The sequence below is a fragment of the Monodelphis domestica genome, chromosome 4 (assembly GCF_027887165.1).
Source record: "Monodelphis domestica isolate mMonDom1 chromosome 4, mMonDom1.pri, whole genome shotgun sequence".
NCBI lineage: Eukaryota > Metazoa > Chordata > Mammalia > Didelphimorphia > Didelphidae > Monodelphis > Monodelphis domestica.
Genome location: NC_077230.1, coordinates 122,223,587 through 122,244,753, shown reverse-complemented (window position 1 = coordinate 122,244,753; position 21,167 = coordinate 122,223,587). Strand labels below are relative to the sequence as shown.

General features: G+C 42.8%; 1 protein-coding gene across 1 annotated transcript in view; it reads left to right on the top strand.

The window, feature by feature from the left end:
• The window catches only part of STEAP3 (STEAP3 metalloreductase), an 85,440-nt gene extending 66,461 nt beyond the window's left edge, over positions 1-18,979 (top strand). The window contains 4 exon segments of the mRNA XM_007494062.2: positions 1,875-2,402; positions 8,767-8,931; positions 15,967-16,215; positions 16,217-18,979. Coding sequence (XP_007494124.2) covers positions 1,875-2,402; positions 8,767-8,931; positions 15,967-16,215; positions 16,217-16,279 — 1,005 coding nt within the window. The 3' untranslated portion in view covers positions 16,280-18,979.
• The last annotated feature ends 2,188 nt before the right edge of the window (positions 18,980-21,167 follow it).

Below are 21,167 nucleotides of genomic sequence, written 5' to 3'. Positions count from 1 at the left end.
GCCAGGTGGGAAAGGAGAGGTCCGGCCCGAGTCCCCTCGTTAGAGGGGCGTTCTGGAGTTCATGGCTCTGCCCTGCAGTGATGAGGCGTGAGGACCCAGGTGAGAAGCTAGAATGCCCGTGCTGTATCTGGTGGAAAGTATGTCCAGCTAACTCAAAGGAAGTGTTCTTATAGAAGAGTAAGGAGCGCTCAGGTGTCTTAGGATGCCTTGCTGGAACCATTGCCATAATCCTTCAAAGTAAGGCAAAGTGTAAATGTGATTTGGTGAGCAGCAGAGAGCCAGTGACGGAGATCTTCATAGCACTGTACATGAAGACAGAAAAAACTCAAAGTATAGAGTCCAGGTCCCAAATAAAAATCTGCAAAGATACTTTTTTTTTAAACCCGTCCCTTCCCTCTTGGAATCAATGCCGCGTATTAGATCCAGGGCAGAAGAGTGGTAAGGGCTAGGTAATGGGGGTTAAGTGACTTGCCCAGGGTCACACAGCTGGGAAGTGTCTAAGGCCAGATTTGAACCCAGGACCTCCCATTTCTAGGCCTGGCTGACGTTTTCTATAGATGGCAAATTTCAGGAATGTTTTTGCCAAGTACCTGGAGCAGGGAGTTGGGACTAAAAGGGACACAGTCTTCTTTCATGAACTCCTCAACTCTATAAAAACCACTCGGGAATTCAAAACAAAATTGTTCATGTCTATCCTACAAGTATTCTGAGCTTCTAATTCTCCAGTTTTAATTCCTAGTGATTAGAGAATAGAATCCCTTAAAGTCAATTCAAGTCAGTAAGCATTTATTAAGTACCTACTAAGTGGCCAAACACTGGGGATATAAGCCAAAAAGAATAGTCCTTGACCTCAAGGAGCCGACATTCTAAAGGGAGAAGACAACACATGGAAAGGAACTGAAGAGGAAGGTGGGGTGGCGAGAAGGCACCCAACTAAGGGAATGTTGGTGAGGTCTAGAGAATTAAGGATGGCTGGTCTGGACCCTTCCTTAGAATGGTGGTTCTGGGCAGCAGAAGGGGGCCCCCAGAGTGAGGGGAAAAGACAGCTGAAGTTATGTTGGCAAGTGAAGAAGATCCTAGAAGTCAGTCTTTTTTTTTCCTTTCTTTTTTTTTTAAATAAACCCTTACCTTCGTCTTGGAATCAATACTGTGTATTGGTTCAAAGGTAGAAGAGTGGTCAGGGCTAGGCAATGGGGGTCAAGTGACTTGCCCAGGGTCACCCAGCTAGGAAATGTCTGAGGCATATTTGAACCCAGGACCTCCCATCTCTGGGCCTGACTCTCAATCCACTGAGCCACCCAGCTGCCCCCTAGACGTCAGTCCTTAGGGAGCCAGAGGCCAGGAAGCAGCATGCTTTACAGGAAAGAATACTAGTCTTGGGCTCAGGAAAACAGAGTTCGGATCCTAACTCTATCCCTAATTTGTTCTGTGGCTTTAACCCCTTGATCCAAAAATGGGGGTTTAATACGTGGAGCAGCCAAGTGGGACAGTAAATAAAACATGAGGCCAGGAGTGAGGAAGACCCCAGTTTGTTTTCACCCTCAGACGTGTACAGGTTTTATGATTCTGGGCCAGTCATTTAGCCCTGTTTGCCTCAGTTTCCTCAACTGTGAAATGAGTTAGAGGAGCAAATAACAAATCACTGTAGTATCCTTGCCAAGAAAACCCCAAATGGGATCCCAAAGAATCAGACCCGACGGAAATAAGTGTACATCCACGGCGGTGCGGGCCCTTTGAAAAGCTTGACGTCTTGTTGAGACTAAGTGATGGGGAGCAAGAGTGCCATCTGTCCGGGGTGGGCCTGGGCAGGGCTGCCGGCTCTGGCTGACCGCGGCCTGCCCCCGCGACCCTTTCACCAGCTTGTTTCCCTGTAGGTGCTCATCTCCGGAGACGAGCAAGAAGCCAAGCGTAAGGTCTCCGAGCTGGCCCGAGCCATGGGCTTCAGCCCCGTAGACATGGGGCCCCTGGTGTCTGCCCGGGAGATCGAGGCGGTCCCCCTGAGGCTGCTCCCCGAGTGGAAGGTTCCAGCCATCCTGGCCCTGGGCCTCTTCGTTTGCTTCTACACCTATAACTTCATCCGGGACGTGCTGCACCCCTATATCCAAGAGCACAAGAACCGCTTCTACAAGCTGCCCGTCTCTGTGGTCAATACGACGCTGCCCTGCGTGGCCTACGTCATGCTGTCCCTGGTGTACCTGCCCGGCGTGCTGGCCGCCGTCCTGCAGCTGCTCCGGGGCACCAAGTACCGCCGCTTTCCCGACTGGCTGGACCACTGGCTCCAGCACCGCAAACAGATTGGCCTCATCAGTTTCTTCTGCGCCTCTCTGCACGCCGTCTACAGCTTCTGCCTGCCGCTGCGCCGCTCGCATCGCTACCAGATTATCAACGACGCCGTCAAGCAGGTATTTTCTGCCGGGAGTTGTGTCCCCGGGAAGGGGGCCGATCGGGATGTGGGCCTAAAACACAGAAGCCGCCTTGGTTTCAGCGTCCTGGCCTGTTTAGGCTCGGGCCAGGCCTTGTGAAGTGTTGTATGGAAGGAAAAATCCCCACACGCTAAACAGAGTCTGGAGAAGTGTATTCTAGCCCCAGTTATGTCTCATGTTTGACCTTAGACGAGTCTCTTCCCTTCTCTGGGCTTCAGCGTTCTTGTCTATAAAAAGTAAGGTTTGGATTTTGTAAAAATATTCATCACCTCATCAACGTTATTATTCCAGTGCCACGAATATAGCTGTGTGATCTTGTTTCCTTAGTTCCTCAGTTTCCTTATCCGTACAAGGAACAAACTGGACTAGATGAACTCTAAGGGCCATTTTAGCTCCCAGTTTGTGATTCTGATCCCTTGACAAATATAGGGCAGTGGGGATTTCTTTTAGGCTTAAGTTGGTGTTCATGATGACCATCACACTGCACAAAGTTTTCTTGCCATCTAGAAAATATCTCCTAAGCTTTCCCTTCACCTTTCCTGAAAACCCACGACAGCCATTTACCAAAGCTGAAAGCACTGATTTACGGTTTGGGGAGGGGGCACCGTTTCCCTTTGAGACATAAAGAAAAAAATGTTTGGGACTGTGTAATTAGAATTCCTGTAGCCTAAAACTACTGTTCCCAGCACCCCACTCTCCTCACGTTACATGCTAACGTAGGGAGGTTTTACATTTTGTGTAGGCCCGCCTCTCTCTCCCTCTTCTTCCTGCAATGGCGGCTGCCAGCGGTCTTTTTTAACAGCGAAGAGAATTTAGTCATGTGATTTTATTTTGTTAGATAATTACCCTTTTATTACTTCACTTCTAGTGATTATTAACTCTATTCACTTCATAAAATATAACCCTTGGAGTATTGACATCAGTTTAAATCCTACGGGACCCAAACCAGCCTATCCCCCTGGCCAAATGTACGCTGCACAGAGGATGCTTGTTCTGCCTTTTTCAAGTCATGAATCAATGTGGAAACAGGAAACTCAAGTTGCGTCAAGTAGAAATGTTTCTCGTGACGGCACTGAGTGGGCCCCGAATGGGTCTTGTGCAACACAGAAACCTGTGAGGCTTAGTGTACTTGAAAGCCTCAGGTTGCTATGAACTTTTTTATTTTTTAATAATAATAAAGATATAATAATGACAACATAAATAAATAATTTATTATTATGAAGAAATTTAAAATTTATGTTTATATTATATTTATAAAAATATAAAAATAAATTTTAAATTATTCATAAGTAATTTATTATTTATTTTATTTAAATTATTATTATTATTTGAAGTAAATATATGTGTGACCGTCCTACTGTGTGACCCTGGACAAATCGGCTCCCCCAGTTTGCCTGCCCTTGCCCTTCCGCCTTAGAGTTGTTACTAAGACAGAAAGTAGGAGTGTTTTTATGCAAAGAGATGGCACTGCCCTTTTAACAATTTTCTGCATTGGTATTATGCTAGGGTCCAACAAGAGTCTGGATTGATGTTGGAGAGAGCTTTTACAGTTTGTCCAAGAACTTGCCCGGGGCTGGGATTAGGAAGGAAGGATCCTGCCAGCCCCAACATTCTAGGCTTTGCCTCGTGATAGCAACACCATCATTTTTCACTGAGCTTTTACCTATCTGTTATACATATTCAGTGGCACAGCATCACTCTCAAATTTTTAAATGGTCTGACACTGCTTTGTACAGCCATAACTACAGGGAAGATCCTGCATTCATTGCCACTTGTCTCATTCCTCAAAATTCCAGAAGGCTTTGGATTACCTTATATATTAACTGAGCAAAGGTCCCCCTCCCTCCAAAAAAAAAAATCTTTAGGGATATCCTACTATAGGATATAGAACAGACACTTTGTTGAGAGGCAGCTTGGAATAACAGAAAGACTAGCGATCACATCCTGAATGAATGACGTAGATTGGCTATGATCCTGGGGAAGCCACTTCATTTTTCAGTGCCTCAAACAATGACCTGAGGGTAAATCTGCTCCAGTGGGGGGTTCACTACCCCAAAGAGATCATAGATTCAGATATCCCCAAAAGGCAGCCTGATAAAAACTAGCAGCAATAAAATGGAAGATCTAGGGGGCAGCTGGGTAGCTCAGTGGATTGAGAGCCAGGCCTAGAGATGGGAGGTCCTAGGTTCAAATCCAGCCTCAGCCACTTCCTAGCTGTGTGACCCTGGGCAAGTCACTTAACCCCATTGCCTAGCCCTTACCATTCTTCTGGCTTGGAGCCAATACACAGTATTGACTCCAAGACGGAAGGTAAGGGTTTTAAATTTAAAAAAAAAATGGAAGATCTGTGGTTTGGATGTCGGAAGGCCTAAGTTCTAGACTAGGCCTTCATTAGCTTTGTGACATGATCTATTAAGTGGGGAAGGAGGAAAGGTTCTAATATTTTTCTTACATGGCAGAATTGTTCTGAAAATCAAATTTGAAAATGTATGTGAAAATGATTTTTAAAGTATCATCCCGAACAGAACCCCAAATTGGGAGTTTTCTTTTAGGTACACATCGAACTCGTTATTGTTGAAGTGCATTTCAGCTCTCTTTAATATCCAATGCAGTATTCAGCCCCCCATCTTTTACCTGGAAAGATTAGGTCTTGTGAAAGCTGCTCATTCGCAAACCACGTGACTCCGTCCTCCTTTGCGCCCGGATTACTGGGGAGCGCAGAGGAGACCGAGGATGCCCATCGAGGGCTCGGCGCCGCAGATGTGGCCGGTAGAGGCGTGTTGGGGGCAGGAGAGCACCCGCCCTGGCTTGTGCCTTTCAGCCCGCCGGGGTTCCCTCCTCGGGGTGTTACACGTCCAGTAGGACATTAGGGGACCAGAGAGGCGGCGTAGCCCATGGGTAGCCCTTCCTGTCCAGACCCTCTGTGGTTTGCTTTCACTTGTCCACCCTTCCCTGCCTGCGTGTTGGGGACAAAGTCAGCGAGGGAGGTGGAACCCACCCCAACACCGAGTCCCTGGGATGGATGGACATTCTGAAACCAAACCCTAGATGTGTAGAAAACTTCTGCATCTCGTTTGCTCACAAACTATTGCAAATGCAGTTGGAGAATAAATCAGGAAGGAGGCTTTCGCCCATACCGCGCCTCTCTTCCCAGCGGTAGAGACGCCATTTCCCCCCAGTACGCTAAAGAAGGGACCACCAGAACGAAGGGGAACACACTTACTTCTAACTTCGACAGAGGGGCAGGTTGCTATGGGGGGGTGACGAGAGAAAAGGGGGCTCGCCGGCAGCATTAATGATTTTATCCCCTTTCACTCGGGTTTCTACATTTTTGTGTCATGGCCCCTTCTCAGAATAATGTTCTTTAATGTGTAAGATAAAATGCATAGAATTAAAAATTATATTCAAATACAGATAGCAAAATACTTAGAAACCTCACCCACCACCTGGGTGCCAGCTTAAGAACTCTTCTCCATCTTGCCCCAACACCTGCCTTCTTTAAGCGGATGGTGGGTGCTGTAGGGATACTTCTAAGCCCCCAAAATGTATATCAGAAATGTTTTCTAGGAGCACACTGGACCTCTTTTAGACATCTAAATCATTTAAAGTCAGGGAAAGAATTCAAAAGGAGGTATTTTACCTTTTACTCCCTTGCAAATCATCTCTTCCCACCAAATGCAAATACATCCCCCAAAACAATGTTTTCTCTAAACATAAAGGAATTTCAGAAGAAAAAGAAATTCTGAGAGAACTAGATTCTAATTAATGCTGCTGTTTAATTACTGTTTACATCTAGATGAAACAATGTCCTTTACTAATATTTGAGGGGAGGGGACAGCTAAAAGCTCAGAGATTAATGAAGGTGACTGGTAGACAGAGACCCAGATTTTCATATGCAGCTTCCTTTTCCACCTGCCCCTAATCGTTCCTTTTAAAGTAAAAATATCAGAGAGAAAAATATAAATTACACATGAATACATAAGGTATTCATACCTTAGAGTTCTATGTTTCAGCATCAACTAGGTGGTTTTGATAATACTCAGACATTATTACATCTTAGACATAGGAAGAACCAAAAAATTTCAACATGGATTTAATTAACATCATTAAGTCCAACAAGTGTTGGTTAGCATGTTGAGTGAGGATGACACCTTCCTAAGTGCAATTAAGGAGAAAATTTGCACTGTTTTTTTATGAGAGTAGCATTAAGTACATCTTTCTGGCTAATGTCAATTTTAATTTTATTTCATTTTTAAACCCTTACCTTCCATCTTGGAATCAATACTACACATTGGTTTCAAGGTAGAAGAGAAGTAAGGGCTAAGCAGTGGTGGTTGACTTGCCCAGGGTGACACAGCTAAGAAGTATCTGTAGTCAAATTTGAACCCAGGACCTCCTGTGTCTAGGCCTGGCTCTCAATGAGCCACCTAGCTGCCCCTCTAATGTTGATTTTTATCAATGACACATGTATAAAATTAGAATTTAGGGCTAGGTCAGAAATTAGAGACCCAATTCCAGCAGATAAGGACACTGAAGCCCACAACATTAAAACATGTCTTATCTAAGGTCACACTGGCAGAATTAGAACTAGAATCTAGGTCTCCTAACCCTGTGAACTTTTACATATTGTAAAGGGAATTATGTCAAATTCATTTCACTTTTGTATGAATATGTTCAGCTATTGATAAAAGATCAGGAGGCAGGGGATTTTAATTTCGTCACTAATGACAATTTTACTTGTCACTAATGTATATAGACATCTGTTACCTTTTCATGAGAAGGATTCTCTCACGGAGAGGGAAATTGTATAGAGTGCTTGGAGTGAGCCACAACTGACTCATGAGAACTGATTGTTAAATTTTCAATGTGAACATTTACTCCCACAGAAATAAAAAAGAAATATGAGAGAGGGGGAGAGAGACAGAGACAGAGAGACAGAGAGGAGAGAGACAAAGAGACAGAGAGACAGAGAAAGAGAGAGAGAGACAGAGAGGAGAGAGACAAAGAGACAGAGAGACAGAGAAAGAGAGAGAGAGACAGAGAGGAGAGAGACAAAGAGACAGAGAGACAGAGAAAGAGAGAGAGAGACAGAGAGGAGAGAGACAAAGAGACAGACAGACAGAGAGAGAGAGACAGAGACAGAGAGGAGAGAGAGAGACAGAGACAAACAGACCGATAGATGGAGAAATAGACAGACAGATAGATAGATAGATAGATAGATAGATAGATAGATAGATAGATAGATAGATAGGTAGGTAGATAGATAGATAGATAGATAGATAGGTAGGTAGATAGATAGATAGATAGATAGATAGATAGATAGATAGATAGATAGATAGATAGATAGATAGATAGATAGATAGATGGACGGATGGACGGACGGACGGTCAGACAGACAGATAGATAGATAGATAGATAGATAGATAGATAGATAGATAGATGGATGGATGGATGGATGGAATTATAGCTGATGGGAATGATTATTCTCATATGCAGATGTGAAAGAATTGACATACCCCTTCCTTGTACATGCATATTATCCTTTGGCTTGCCATGCCAAGTGCTTTCTGTGACTCATGGTCTTCCTAGAGTTGTGCTTGGGAGATGTAAGCCTTCCTTCCCCCCGTTGCCAATAGTCCATATTATTTATTTGGAACCACAAGGGACTGAAGAGATCATCTAGTTCAGCCCCCTCAGGTTGACCACTACGACAACCTGCATGTGTATTAACTGATACACTGAAAGTATTTGCAAAACGTTGAATCTGGTTGTTTTGAGGGGGTTTTTGTTTTTAAATCATGTAGCTAAAACGTTTCCTAGTCGCAGTGTCCAATCACTTCTTCTCATACTTCTTCTAAATCCAAAAGGACAACCCAGAATTCTCTCCATTCTAATTAATCCTATTTGGAAAGATCTCCCAGGAAGAAGAGTTTGCATCCTGACTTAGCCTTTAATCATTTAAGTAGTCTTCCTTACCTCTGTGCTAATTTCTGCACCTGTGCCTCTCTCCCACTCCACCCCTCACTTTAATGGGGTTATTTTTACTGTTCAGTAACATTCTTTTCCCCCCAATGACGTATTAAAACAATTTTTAGCATTCATTTGCTAAACTTTTGAGTTTCGAATTCTCTGTGTCGCTCCCCTGCCCCTTCCCTGACATGGTAGGTAGTTGGGTAGTGCTTACACATGTGCTGTCATACAAAACATTTCCATCGTGTGACGGGCCTCTGAAGCCCACTTCCTTCTAGGTTGTGAGTGGACAGACTCGATGCTCATTTCACACTATCCAACCTCAGCTGTGGGTGACAGTCCATATTTTTAATTTTGTTTTTGTCGGTGACAGGTCTTGGCAAACAAGAGCAATATATGGAATGAAGAGGAAGTCTGGAGACTGGAGATTTACGTCTCCCTGGGAATCCTGGCCCTAGGCATTCTGTCATTGCTGGCCATCACCTCGCTGCCTTCTATCTCAAACTCTCTCAACTGGAGGGAGTTCAGTTTTGTTCAGGTAAAAGAAGCCCAGTCCTTTCCTAGAAAGTGTGGACCAAGACCCAGTAGTTTAAGCTCTTGCTTCTGATTGTCACAAACACATCTGTTCCTGTTTGGTGATGACTCAATTTCCATAAGAAAGGATTAGGAAATAATGGTAGCTAGGTTGCACCATGGTTAGAAGCTGAGACCTGGAGCTTTCAAATCTAGTCTCACATAATTTACTAGCTGTAGGACCCTGGGCAAGTCACTTAACTTCTCTCTGTCTCAGTTTTCTTAACTGTAGAATGGAAATAATAGTATCACATACTTCCTAGGGTTGTTTTAAGGATCAAATGAGGTAATATTTGTAAAGCGATTAGCACAGTGCCTGGCAGACAGTAGGTGCTTAACAAATGCTTGTTTCCTTCCTTGCAAATGCCAGGTGATTCTGGGAGTGCTCTAAGAATCCTATATCTACTAAAAAAGAAATGAGCATTGAAGCCAAAACTACAGAAAAGTGCCCATTTTGTTCAATAAATAAATGAATTCAAATAACCAAAATGTTAATAACATAATTGGAATTTTGTTCCTATCCTATACAGTGAAAACTAGTGTTCATAACAATGACTAAGAAGCACTTAAGTGCCTTCTGAATCATAAAAAGATGAAATTAAATTCAATATCACATTATTGTGGTTCCTTAAGATATTCTAATTATCTGAAAATTGTTGGCCCATATATATTACATCCCTCTAATTTATTTATCATTTTTATGTTATAGACCTCGTAGGCAACCTGGCAAAAACTATAGATCCTTTCTGAGAATCATCTTTTTAAATGCATAAAATAAAATATGTAGTAAGGCTAGAAAGGAAAGCAGTTCTATCGTGATAACAATTATCAAAATATTTTTTAAAAAACAGATTCAGAGACGCCAGGGTAAAAGCCCCTGCTCTTACGAATTAGAACATGTGATTAACAAAAGCATCCTATTCCCCAGCAACATTTGATAAATGGGAAGTTCCCGTCCTGCACTGTGATAACATGGCATGATTTGGAGAAGAATTGTTTCTGCTATCAGGGATGTGGTTGACTACAGTTCCACAAAATATTGTGAGTTGCTCAAAGGGAAGGAATGACTGGGACATAGAACACAGCAGTTAAATCAAAGATGAGGACCAAAAGCCAGTTGGGAATATAAGACAAATGTAAAAATGATACAATTTGTGGAGATGACATTGTGCTTATTGCATCAAACTCCTTACATGACCTCCTTGGGGTTATCCATGGCCACTCAAAAGCAATCATCCTAACAATCCACGTGGGGAAAACTAAGTGGATGAAGAATGTCCATTGCTCAGATTATTATACGTGTTTGAATGAAGAGCCCATTGACTTGGCCTGTCATTACATACATTGTAGACAGGTACTGGTGATAGACAATGAACTATAAGCCCAGGATTTAAGAGGAAGAAGAAAATGGCTTAGATTGCATTTGATAAAACAAAGTGCTTTCAGTGACTTCGTGCTGTTTCCTGACATAAAGGCTCCTATTCTTTAATTAAAATATTCTCCTTGGGCTTTGATTCACCTCCTGAGTATAATTACTAGTGATAACATATATACAAGAAGTGGCATTATCATCTAGAAACTTTATAATAAAAAATAAGTGGGCTAGTTTTACTAAGAGGAACAAGGGAAAACAGAAAAGTAGTGCCACAGTGGTACCCACAGAATGTCCAAAAAAAGACCTGAGGGAAGGTCTTCAGCACATTGAGTCGATAATCTGTGGGAGATTTATGCCAGGGAGGTCCATAAATCATACAGGATAGACTGTCATCAGCACCGTCAGATCCATCAGAGAAGTCTGCTGCCCACTCTCCAGTTGTCTGTTAACATAAATTATTTTATAATTAAAAAAAAAAAACTTTCTTCAACAACTCAACCACCCTCCAAAGTAGCAGTACCAGTGTTATTCCCATATCACAGATGAGAAAACAGACTCAGATTTAGATAACTTGCCCAAGAAAGGAGTACCCAAATCCAGCTCCCTTGACTATTTCCCCAGTGCTCTCACCCCATGGAGCACTTATTACATCATGCTGATGTTTAGCATATTATATTGTCCTCTAATTGTTTCATAATAGATGGTCTCCCCAGCTAGGCAGTGAGATTCCTTTGGCAGGGACTCTATCTTTCTTTGGATGGCATCCAAAACGTACTTTTCCAGGAAAAAAATCTGCCATATTATGTCATAGCAGAGCTGCAGTGGCACCACAAATGGAATCGTCATCACTGCCAACAGAGGCTGGTTGGGCACCTACTGGGTGCTACGGCGATCCCAGAGGAACCAAGTGACAGCGCTCTAATAGAATCCAAGCACACAGTCCCTAGTGGATGACTCTTAGCTTTACATTTTAGAACAAATTAATGCAGCCGTTTTCAATGGTTTTGTGAACTCCTCCACTTCTTACAGCGGACAAACAAGTCGCCTCCTCCGGCTCCGACTCTCGAGAGAGGCTTTCAGGGCTGTGACATCTGCCAGTTTAAGAACTAGAGGGGGAAAGGAATTTTATTTATCTACTACTAATCCTTCCCTCTCTGACCCGGCTCCAGGATTTTTCTGTTTCAAACCGCAGTAGGCTGTGGTACATGATTTATCCACAATTTAAATAGACTGCAGGTTGCTCCCCAAACAGAAAGTTGTTCCACTAAGCAGGAGTAGATTACATATCCTGGCCTTGTGCTGCTGAAGAAAGCCAGAGGATTTGAATTTGTTAGCAAAAACCGACGGCAGCTTCCAAATTCTGCCAGGCTGTATGCCACGCACTGAAAAGGAAGAAGAATAAAATTTCAGCACGGTAGCAGGGGGTATAAGGAGTGTGTATAACATTTTAGCTTTTATTTTTAGAAGCAAAAAAAAAATGTCCTGCCTCTGCTGAATGTTGACCTGGGGTGTGGGATCTGTGACTAATCCCCTGGGCACTCTGAAATCATATTTTATCCAAGAGTACCACCTGCTCCTTTCCATAGCATTGCTATCCAAGAGCTAAACAAACTGATTTGAGTTTCAGTTCCATTTTTTGCCCATCCTACGTCCAGAAAGGGAGAGAAAGCAGATAGGTCATTTCTAAAACATCTTAGGGTTTACAAAGGAGTTTCCTCATAACTTCCCACGAATTAGGCATTTCTGACAATTGGAGTCGGGTAGACACGGCTTTGAATCCCACCCAGACAATGTATTAGGTGTGTGACTCTTAAGTTTAAATTTAACCTCCCTGTGCCTGTTTCTTCACTTTCAAAATGAGGGGGTTGGGCTCAGAGGGCCTTTTCAGCTTTAAATCTATAGATTGCCCACATTTTATAATTCTCCATTTCTATAATGTCTCAGAAGAAACTGAGGCACAAAGGAAAGTTAATTTGTCAAAGGTCCTTATTTATTTAACGTAAGTATCAGAGACAAATGTTAGGTCTCTGAAACCAGGGTTCTTTCCGCTCCATTGACTACCTGCTTTTCTTATTTTCTATTCCTTTAAGCGTCAGTTAGGGGCAGCTAGGTAGCACAGGAGATAAAATGCCAGGGAAGGCCTGGGTTTGGGACCTCAAACACTTCTTAGCTGTTCTTAGCTGGGCAAGTCACTTAGCCCCCATTGCCTCACCCTTATCACTCTTCTGCCTTGGAACCAATAGACCGTATTGATTCTAAGATAAAAGTTAAGGGTTTAAAAAAAAAGCATCAGTGGAGATCTGCTACAAGCCAGGTGCTATGCTCAATATTGGGAGGACAAACACAAAGACAAAGCAGGCTCTTCCCTCCAGGAGATTATATTCTAAAGGGGGAAACATGCACGTGAGCATTCTAAGTACACATCCACAGAGAGAGAGTACATACAAAGTAACTGGGGGGGAGGGGGGAGTATAGAACGCTTAACAAACTGGTCAGAACATTTAAGGCCTCCTGCAGGAGGTGGTACCAAAGGTGTGCTTGGAAGGAAGTATTGGAAGAGAACTTCTCTTTCCATTATGTCGCTTTGTTTAATATCACCTCTTGGTGACTGGAGGTCAAAGACCCCTGAGTAAACTCAGATATAGATAAGCCCTCATAGTAAGGAAGTTAAAGAACCAAGGAACAGACAGGAAACTGATTCCACGGGCACTGCCCCCTGGGTGGCCCAGGCAAATTAAGAAACGGTGGGGTTTGAAAATATTGTGGCCAGGGGACTACATCCCCCAGCATTCTTTGCTGTGTCATAAAGAGTATGCTGTGGGGTGTCCCTACTTCCTGGTATATAAGGACCAATACCATGCCAAGGGGAGGCCCGAGATGTGACATGTGAGAGCTAGTGGGTGGAGAAAAAAGCTTACAAGTGGTAATCAGGTGGTCTTTGAGGTCTTCTGGCTGGAGGACCCCTTGTTGGAGGTTAGCTGGCCAATAGATAAGTAAGCTAAGTATTTCTACCTCTTTCCTACCTTTCTCTTTACTACTACTACTACTACTACTTTGATTAAATAAAGTTATAAAGCTACTATCAGCCTCCTAATTCTAATTATTATGCAAAAACCTTTGCAGGTGAAGATGGCTGATATCCATCAATAACAACAACAAAAAATTCCCTATTTTCTTGGGCTGGCAGTCCAGGTTGCTACTGAATGTTTTATTTACCTGACAACTTTGTATTCTTTTAGGACCTATTAAGACATTGCAACAATTAAGTTGAGAAGGCATGTGCTTTCATGCACCCTATTTTTCCTGGGGCTACTTGACCCTTTCATTATTAGATCATTGAAACAAATCAGGAAGTGGAGTAGTTTTAACAGGTGGCTGTAGTACCCGTGGCACAGAAACCCCATTTCAGGGCTTCATTGTTGTCACCTCCACAAAGTTAAAGGAGCTCCCACTGACCTTTACCCTCTGCAGCTGCCAGGCTTAAATAATGACAGATACTGACCCCGAAGCCCAGTTTTTTGAGCAATTGTCCCAAGGACTAGAGTGATTGTGTGTCAGCTTGATTGCCTGTTTCTTTTTTTTTTTTAATAACAAACTTAATAAAAATAACCTGAGTGTGAGAGTATAATTAGTTGTCTTGTAGCACACTTCCTCTTCTCTCAGGTTTCTTTGGCTATTTTAGTATTTTTATGTTAACAGGGAAGGAAACACCACCCCTCACCCCAAATGAGATCTGGAAAAACAAATAAACCAGGCTTTATGTTGGAATTTTAAAACCAAGAGGCTACTTTGGCTAATAGGGATATTATTACATCCAGAGCCAGGAACACTTCCTGGTCATGCCCTTTCCATGAACAATTAGTTAACAAACTGATGTTTCCTGCCATTTTTCATCAGACCAAGAACTCATAGCAAACATACATTGATAAATCAAGAGACCTGATTGCTGCATTTGGACAGTCTTTCTCCATACTATTCCAGAATACTTTTTTCATTTTCCAAATAAAGAACTCAGAATAGTTGTTTAACTTCAAGTTGGGAATAAATTATACTCAGGAATTTAAATCAAAGGGCAGGGATCACCAATAAGGGTGATCAAAGCAAGTGCACTGTTTGGCCTAGGCTATGTCTTCAAGTTTATGAGGATCTAATTGGTTTGGGCTTTGGGTTTTTTTTATTTATTTGGTATTCATGGCTACATCTGACATTTATAAAACACATTAAGGTTTGCAAAGCACTATACCTATTATCTTGTTTGAGTCTCACAACAAGAAGTAGGTGCTATTATTACCATTTTACAAATGGTAGGAGATTTTCTGACTTGCCCATAGTCTCAAATCTGAGGAGAGATTTGAACTCCTGACTCCAAGGCCAGGACTAGCCTTGCCTCTAAGGTAATGGTTGTCTTGATTAATGGATTACTCAAATGGAAGAGAATTAGAAGTTGGAAGAATTTTAATCTATAATATTTAGCCACCTGGACAAGGATACCCCATAATCTATTCCTTGGCTTATAATAGGTTTAGAATTGTTTCTCTTTAATGTCAGATAAGCTAAGGCTTTACTTCTCAGGGACTGAAAATATTTTTGTAGTAAGCATCCTATTTTATTTGGGGCGGGCCAAGATGTTTTCTTTGATAATATCTCACAATTATAATTATACCTCAATAGAAGATTTGCTTTCTTCTGCAAAAAAAAAAATTGTTTTAAAAGCAATCCTCAGGAATCATGTCTTACAAGGTGAGATACACTCCTATTAGTCACCTAGTTATTTTGGTGTAACTGGAAGGTCCTTCTAGCCTGGATGGAAAAGGTGAGAATCATAGACACAGAGACTCAGAAAACTTGACAAACCAAACTCCAGTCAAGAAAACGAATCAAATAAGGCTCAACAGAAACTTAATGAGGTACCAAAAAATGACTAATTTCTAAAAAGATCAAAGGTATTCCCAATCCTTAGTAACCTGAAATTACAAATTCTGCCTCTACTTGTGGCATTTTAAGTTTGATATTGGGATTATTTGGAAGAACATTTTAACTTTGTAAGTTATTGTTCCTCCTCATTTCATATGCCGTATGTAATACCACCGTACCCTTCTGTATTGATGGCTTGTACTTTCAGAAACTCATTCACATCAATTATCTCACTTAATCCTTTCAAGATCCCCATGAAGTGGGGAGGACAGATGCCATTCCCATTCTACAGATGAAAAAACCAAAGCCTAAAGAGAATAAACAACTCATTCCAGGTCACGGTTATTTTCAGTGGTAAACTAGAACCCAGGTGTCCCAAGCCAGGGATCTTTGCACTCATCTTCTAGACTTATTACAGGCGGGGATGGATAGTTATGCCTGCTTTTTTAGCATATGATATTGGCCGAAAATGTTAACTTCCTAATTCTTCTCTTCAGTTATTAGCAAGAGTGAATCCACATTTTCTGACCACACTATTTCCCATTCTGGGAAAGGAGAGAATGACACATCAAAAGATGGGCTTGTCAGCAGGCCAGACTCTAGAAAGATGTCAGACTAAACACAATAGTCACGGACTTCACTGCAAAGGGTAAAAGCATTTGAAATGGAAATTTGCAACCCTCTGAAATGTTTTCTTTTATTTCCCACCAGTCCACCCTTGGCTTCCTAGCCCTCGTGGTGACCACCTTTCACACGCTCACCTATGGCTGGACAAGGGCCTTTGAGGAGAGCCGCTATAAGTTCTACTTGCCTCCCACCTTCACGCTCACGCTGCTGGTGCCCTGTGTGGTCATTCTGGCCAAAGGGCTGTTTCTGTTGCCCTGTTTTCGCCGTCGCCTGGCAAGGATCAGAAGAGGTTGGGAGAAGGAGACCACGGTCAAGTTTCTGTTGCCTGCCGACTACCCTCACACTGAAAAAACAAGCCACGTGTAAATCACGTGTTCTCTTTGGGACATACCCGTGATACTTAATGCACTATGAATACTTTAGGGCTTTCTTTTCCTTAATTGTGCAATTTGGTATAATTGTGGATAAATAAGAATATTTGGTGATGTCTTGAATTCCTGGGAAGTTATTTTATGCAGTAATATTCAAGATATGCATATAAATATATGGAATTTATTATAATTATCATGTTTAAGAAAAAAGAAGAAGTAAAGCTACTGAGATGTTGATATCTAGCTTTAAAAATTCCAGATGCTGGCAGGACAACGGATCACACTACTCTTATGACCACATCTGCAGAAATGTACTAATGTAGGCTTTTCCTTTTTTTTGCACAGGCAGGGAAGTAAAATGTTTATACACATTTATTGTTATGATAAATGTGGTTTATTCCCTCCCTGGCTCCGAAATGCTTTACCAGAATTGAGTCGTTAAAATAACATATGCCTAAAGCACAGTTAAAATGGTATTGTTAGCAGCGGTTCTCCCTGGTATGGCTTCAAATGTGTAGGATCCAAATTATAAACCAGTTAATGAATGTCTCAGAATGCAACTTTATAGGCTCATGCAGCACCAGCCATGAAGAAAACTGCGACTGACTCTTCACAGCCCCCTCCCCAGAAGACAGTCCCTAGCTAATAAAGGGATGCTGACAGGAGATGACTGGGGATGAACAGGAGAGAACAGAAACATCATCCTTTGCTCCAGGGGAGTTGGGGACTGGAGCTGCTCTACCTAATCTCTCCCCTGACTGGGAAAGATTTTTTCCTGAAAGTCAGAAATCACCACTGGCAGCTGCAAATTGATTATCATGCAGACGTGTGAAGTCTCTTCCTTACCAGAGCAGCTAATGAACACAATCTTGAGTAAAAGTATAATTTCTTTTCCTTCCTTTATGTTTCTGATGATCATCCTTTAAACCATTGTGCCTTCTCACCTTTGAGAACATTATTTTGATTTTCTCCCGAGAAGATATCAAAGCATTATCTGGAAAATCAGGTTAAGGGGGGAAAAAAGGGGGTCCAACTTCGGAGTTAAGCCCTTTCCAAGAACCTTCAGCTATTTTCTCCACTATATTGACAGTCTCAGTCTCTCTCTCTCTCTGTGTCTCTCTCTGTGTCTCTCTCTGTCTCTGTCTCTCTGTCTCTCTGTCTCTCTCTCTCTCAAGATAGACAGGGAGATAGAATCTCTCACAAAATGATCTATGTTGCAGCTATGCAGAATGGCTGCTTGACAACAGAGTAACTGACCCAGGAAAAGTTACTGATAAGCCACACTGTTGCTGATTTCCTCCTAATGGGAGTTCTGTTTTTGTTGTTGTTGTTGTTTTTATTTGCTTGAAGGGTGTTTTTTCTGCCAGGGGTCCAAACGTGAAGAGTTGCTGCCTAAAAGTACAAGAGCCGTGTACAAGGCTTGGAACATTGCCCAGGGCTGTAGGATATTTACCATCAGATCATATGCCATCCCTTATGAGTTAGTATGAAGAAGCCTCTTCCCAGTCCCAGTAGGGGAGACAGGAGGGAGGGAGGCAGGGAGTGGGGATGGGGGTGCTCATAAGGAGAGGATGCTCTTCTGTGAGCCGAGCTTTCTGTCCTTTGACAGTTAACCGATTTCCCATCAAGAAAACATGATCTTTGAACAGAAAGGGGAAATGGGCAGTACTGGATGCAGTGAAAGGAATTTGTATTCTGCCACACCAAGGGGAGCGTATTTGTCCCGGCCGTATTTTCTGAGTGTACTTGGGGTAGGCCCCAATTCATCGCCTGTCCCTAGGAAGGGAGGCACAGATAGGCACGGTAGTGGCCAAAGTGGAGAAGACTCTGTTTAGTTTGCTATGAGAATTGGCACCGTTTCCCAGCCAGCTCTGGAAACAAGGCACTGACTTCCCTCCTGGGAACGTGTGCAGTGCATTAGAACCCTCAGGACAAAGCTCACGGGAGGGCAAGGGGATCTTATGAGGCCAGTGGCTGAGAAAAGAGGAAGCCTGTGCAAAGTCTTTATCTACTTCTTGGTAAATAACGGACACTGGTTCGTCCCAAACCCAGCAGTAGAAATCTGCCCAAGATGACTGACACGGGTGGGGGAGTCGGTGAATGAAGACCACTACTAGGTGGCTAGCTTTACCATGGCTTGGTGTAGTCAGGATTCGTAAATTCCACCTAAAGGAGTCCAGGGTGGAGCATGGGACCATGAAATCTACCAATAATCCAAGACGCCTCATTGGACGGTGTTTTTACATTCTTCACCCTACAAAGGAAATTGCTGACAAGTGGCAAAAAGATGTCTACTTCTCCCTGCCCCTACCACCTTTTGCAATAGGTGCTAATGAGCAGCAAAATGCCTAAGAGGTAAGCAGTGGGAGGGAATCAAGAAGCAATGAGCCTGGAAAACCCACCATTCAGATAATCAGCTTCTGAACAAGAGACTCGGCTGTGTGTGTGTGTGTTTATTCTGGGCCTCTGTCCGCTGCTACTTTTCCCTACCTCACCAGGAAACTGATTATATCATTGCCAAGACAGCAGTTCACCTCAGTTACAGCCTCATCTTTTCTATGTGCCTCTAGGTAAAAATGTGCCTGAACGAGCTCTCAAAATCCTAAATGTCACAATATAAGGTTTACTTTTCAAATCTATGCTATTTAAAGTCTGTGTACTTACTTGTGTTTTAACTTTGTAGAGAATGTTTAGGAGGCGGCGACAATAAATACAGATACTGATGAGTGTGGGCTCCTTATTGCTCCTCTTTGTGCCAGGATGTAGATCCATTTACCTTCTATTTAATTAGCAGAGGGTGCAGCTAGGTGGCTCAGTGGATTGAGAGCCAGCCTAGAGATGGGAGGTCCTGGGTTCAAATGTGGCCTCAGACACCTCTTAGCTGGGTGACCCTGGGCAAGTCACTTAGCCCTCGTTGCCTCGCCCTTACTGTTCTTTCTGCCTTAGAACCAAAACAGTATTGATTCTAAGATGGAAGATGAGGGTCTTTAAATCATAATTAACAGGGGGAGGTGTGGTTTTTGATGTGATAAAATACATTAAAAACATTTTGTCTGAAAATTGTTTCTTGCAAAATTAAGAGTTAAAAAAAAACAGCAATGAAAGGAAGAATGTCACTATTAACAGTTTATAGAATTTGCCTTAAAAAGGAACTCCCAAGATGCAATTTCCAAAGTGAGCACTTCCAGGGTACAGTGGGCTGGCTGACCTGGGATGATGAACTGGAGGATAAGATGGGCAAACAACTTGCGTCTCCCCCTTGCTATGGTAATGGGGCTGATCTCCAAAGCAACCACCCCAGCCTTTATCCCCCAGGATGCCCTCACTCAGCTTCTCCCACACAGAAAGCTCCCAGCGTTCCCCATCTCAGCTGGGGCCCTAAACTACCCACCATACAGTTCTGGGTAAGTCAGCCCTTACACACAGCTGTCTGGGACAGTTCCTCCTCTGCCCTGCCTCTAGATCCCCTGGGGCTCCAGCAGGGATAAGGGCACAGGCAGGCTCCGGACTTGGGGTCAGGGACCATTTAGTAAGCCCTATTTCAGCAAGACCAGAGTTCAAATCTGGCTCGGCAACTGGCTTGTATGAAAATTTCTGCCTGCCTCCGTTTCCTGAACTATAAATGGGATGATAATAACATCAACCTCACAGGGTTTTTTAAGGATCCAATGAGATGACTATAAAACTGAGCACAGTGCCTGGAGTTTAATAAATGGCTGTTCCTCTCTTCCCTTTTTCATTTGGGGTACGAGAGGGAGAATATCACAGAACGAGCAGGCATGGGTGGATTGTGAATTTTCTCCTTAGCTCAGCCATCTTATGAACTTCCCTGTTGCTGGCCAGGGCACCAACCAGGATCCACAACGTTGGGCTTTTCACCTCATTCCCCCTCATTCAGCCTCTACCTACATATCCAATTAGTTTCCAGATATTGTCAATTCTCCGTCTCCCATCTCACATCTATCCTACTCCCTCTGTTCACATCATCTTAACTGAGGCAGTCCTCATGTGTATGTTCTAGGGCAACAATGTCCTCAATTCTTTCCCCTTTCCAGTCCATCCTCTACACCAGCGCTATCAACTCAAACAGAAACAGGGCCATGAAGCCACACATAAATATAATTGCAGGAGCATCTTTGTTTCTGTTCAGTCATTTTCTTTGTTAACCCCATTTGAGGTTTTCTTCAAACATACTGGAGTAGTTTGCCACTTCTTTCTCCAACTCATTTTACAGATGATTAATAAATAAATAAGGTTAAGTGACTTGTCCAGGGTCGCACAGTAAGTGTCTGAGGCCAGTGAACTTGGGAAGATGAATCTTCCTGATTCCAGGTCCCGTACTCTATCCACTGGGTCGCCTAGCTGCCCTCTTGACTTAGAAAACCACATATTTACATTATCTACACTCTCCTGTGTGTGTGTGTATTTGTTGTTGTTGTTACTGTTAAACATATCTTGAATGTATCTGAATCTTGTTCAGCCACTTGGGAAGGCTCTCCAGTGTTTGCTGTGTCTGTTTTACAAAGTTGCCAAAATAAGGGCATACCTAAAGCACCAGGTTGTTCCCTTCATCAACTCAAGCGACTCTATTGATCCTGGGATGAGATAGTTTATCTCATCTTTTAAATGGTTCTATTTGTGTTGTTTTATAGGTACAATTATGCATATCATTTATAAATTGCACATCTTGGGAGCATATTCCCCCAAATGTTTTACTAATAGAAATGTCAAATCCCCAAAGCTTGGAGAATACTGACTTCAGTTCCCACCAGGACAAAATTCCCTCTACGTCATGCCCCATGAGTGGTCATCTGGCCTTTTCCAGAAGACTTCTGGTGAGGGGAAACCTGCTATTCCTTAGGAGCTCATCCCACAAGTCTTTTCTTACAGGAAGCCTAAATATGCCTCTGCAAA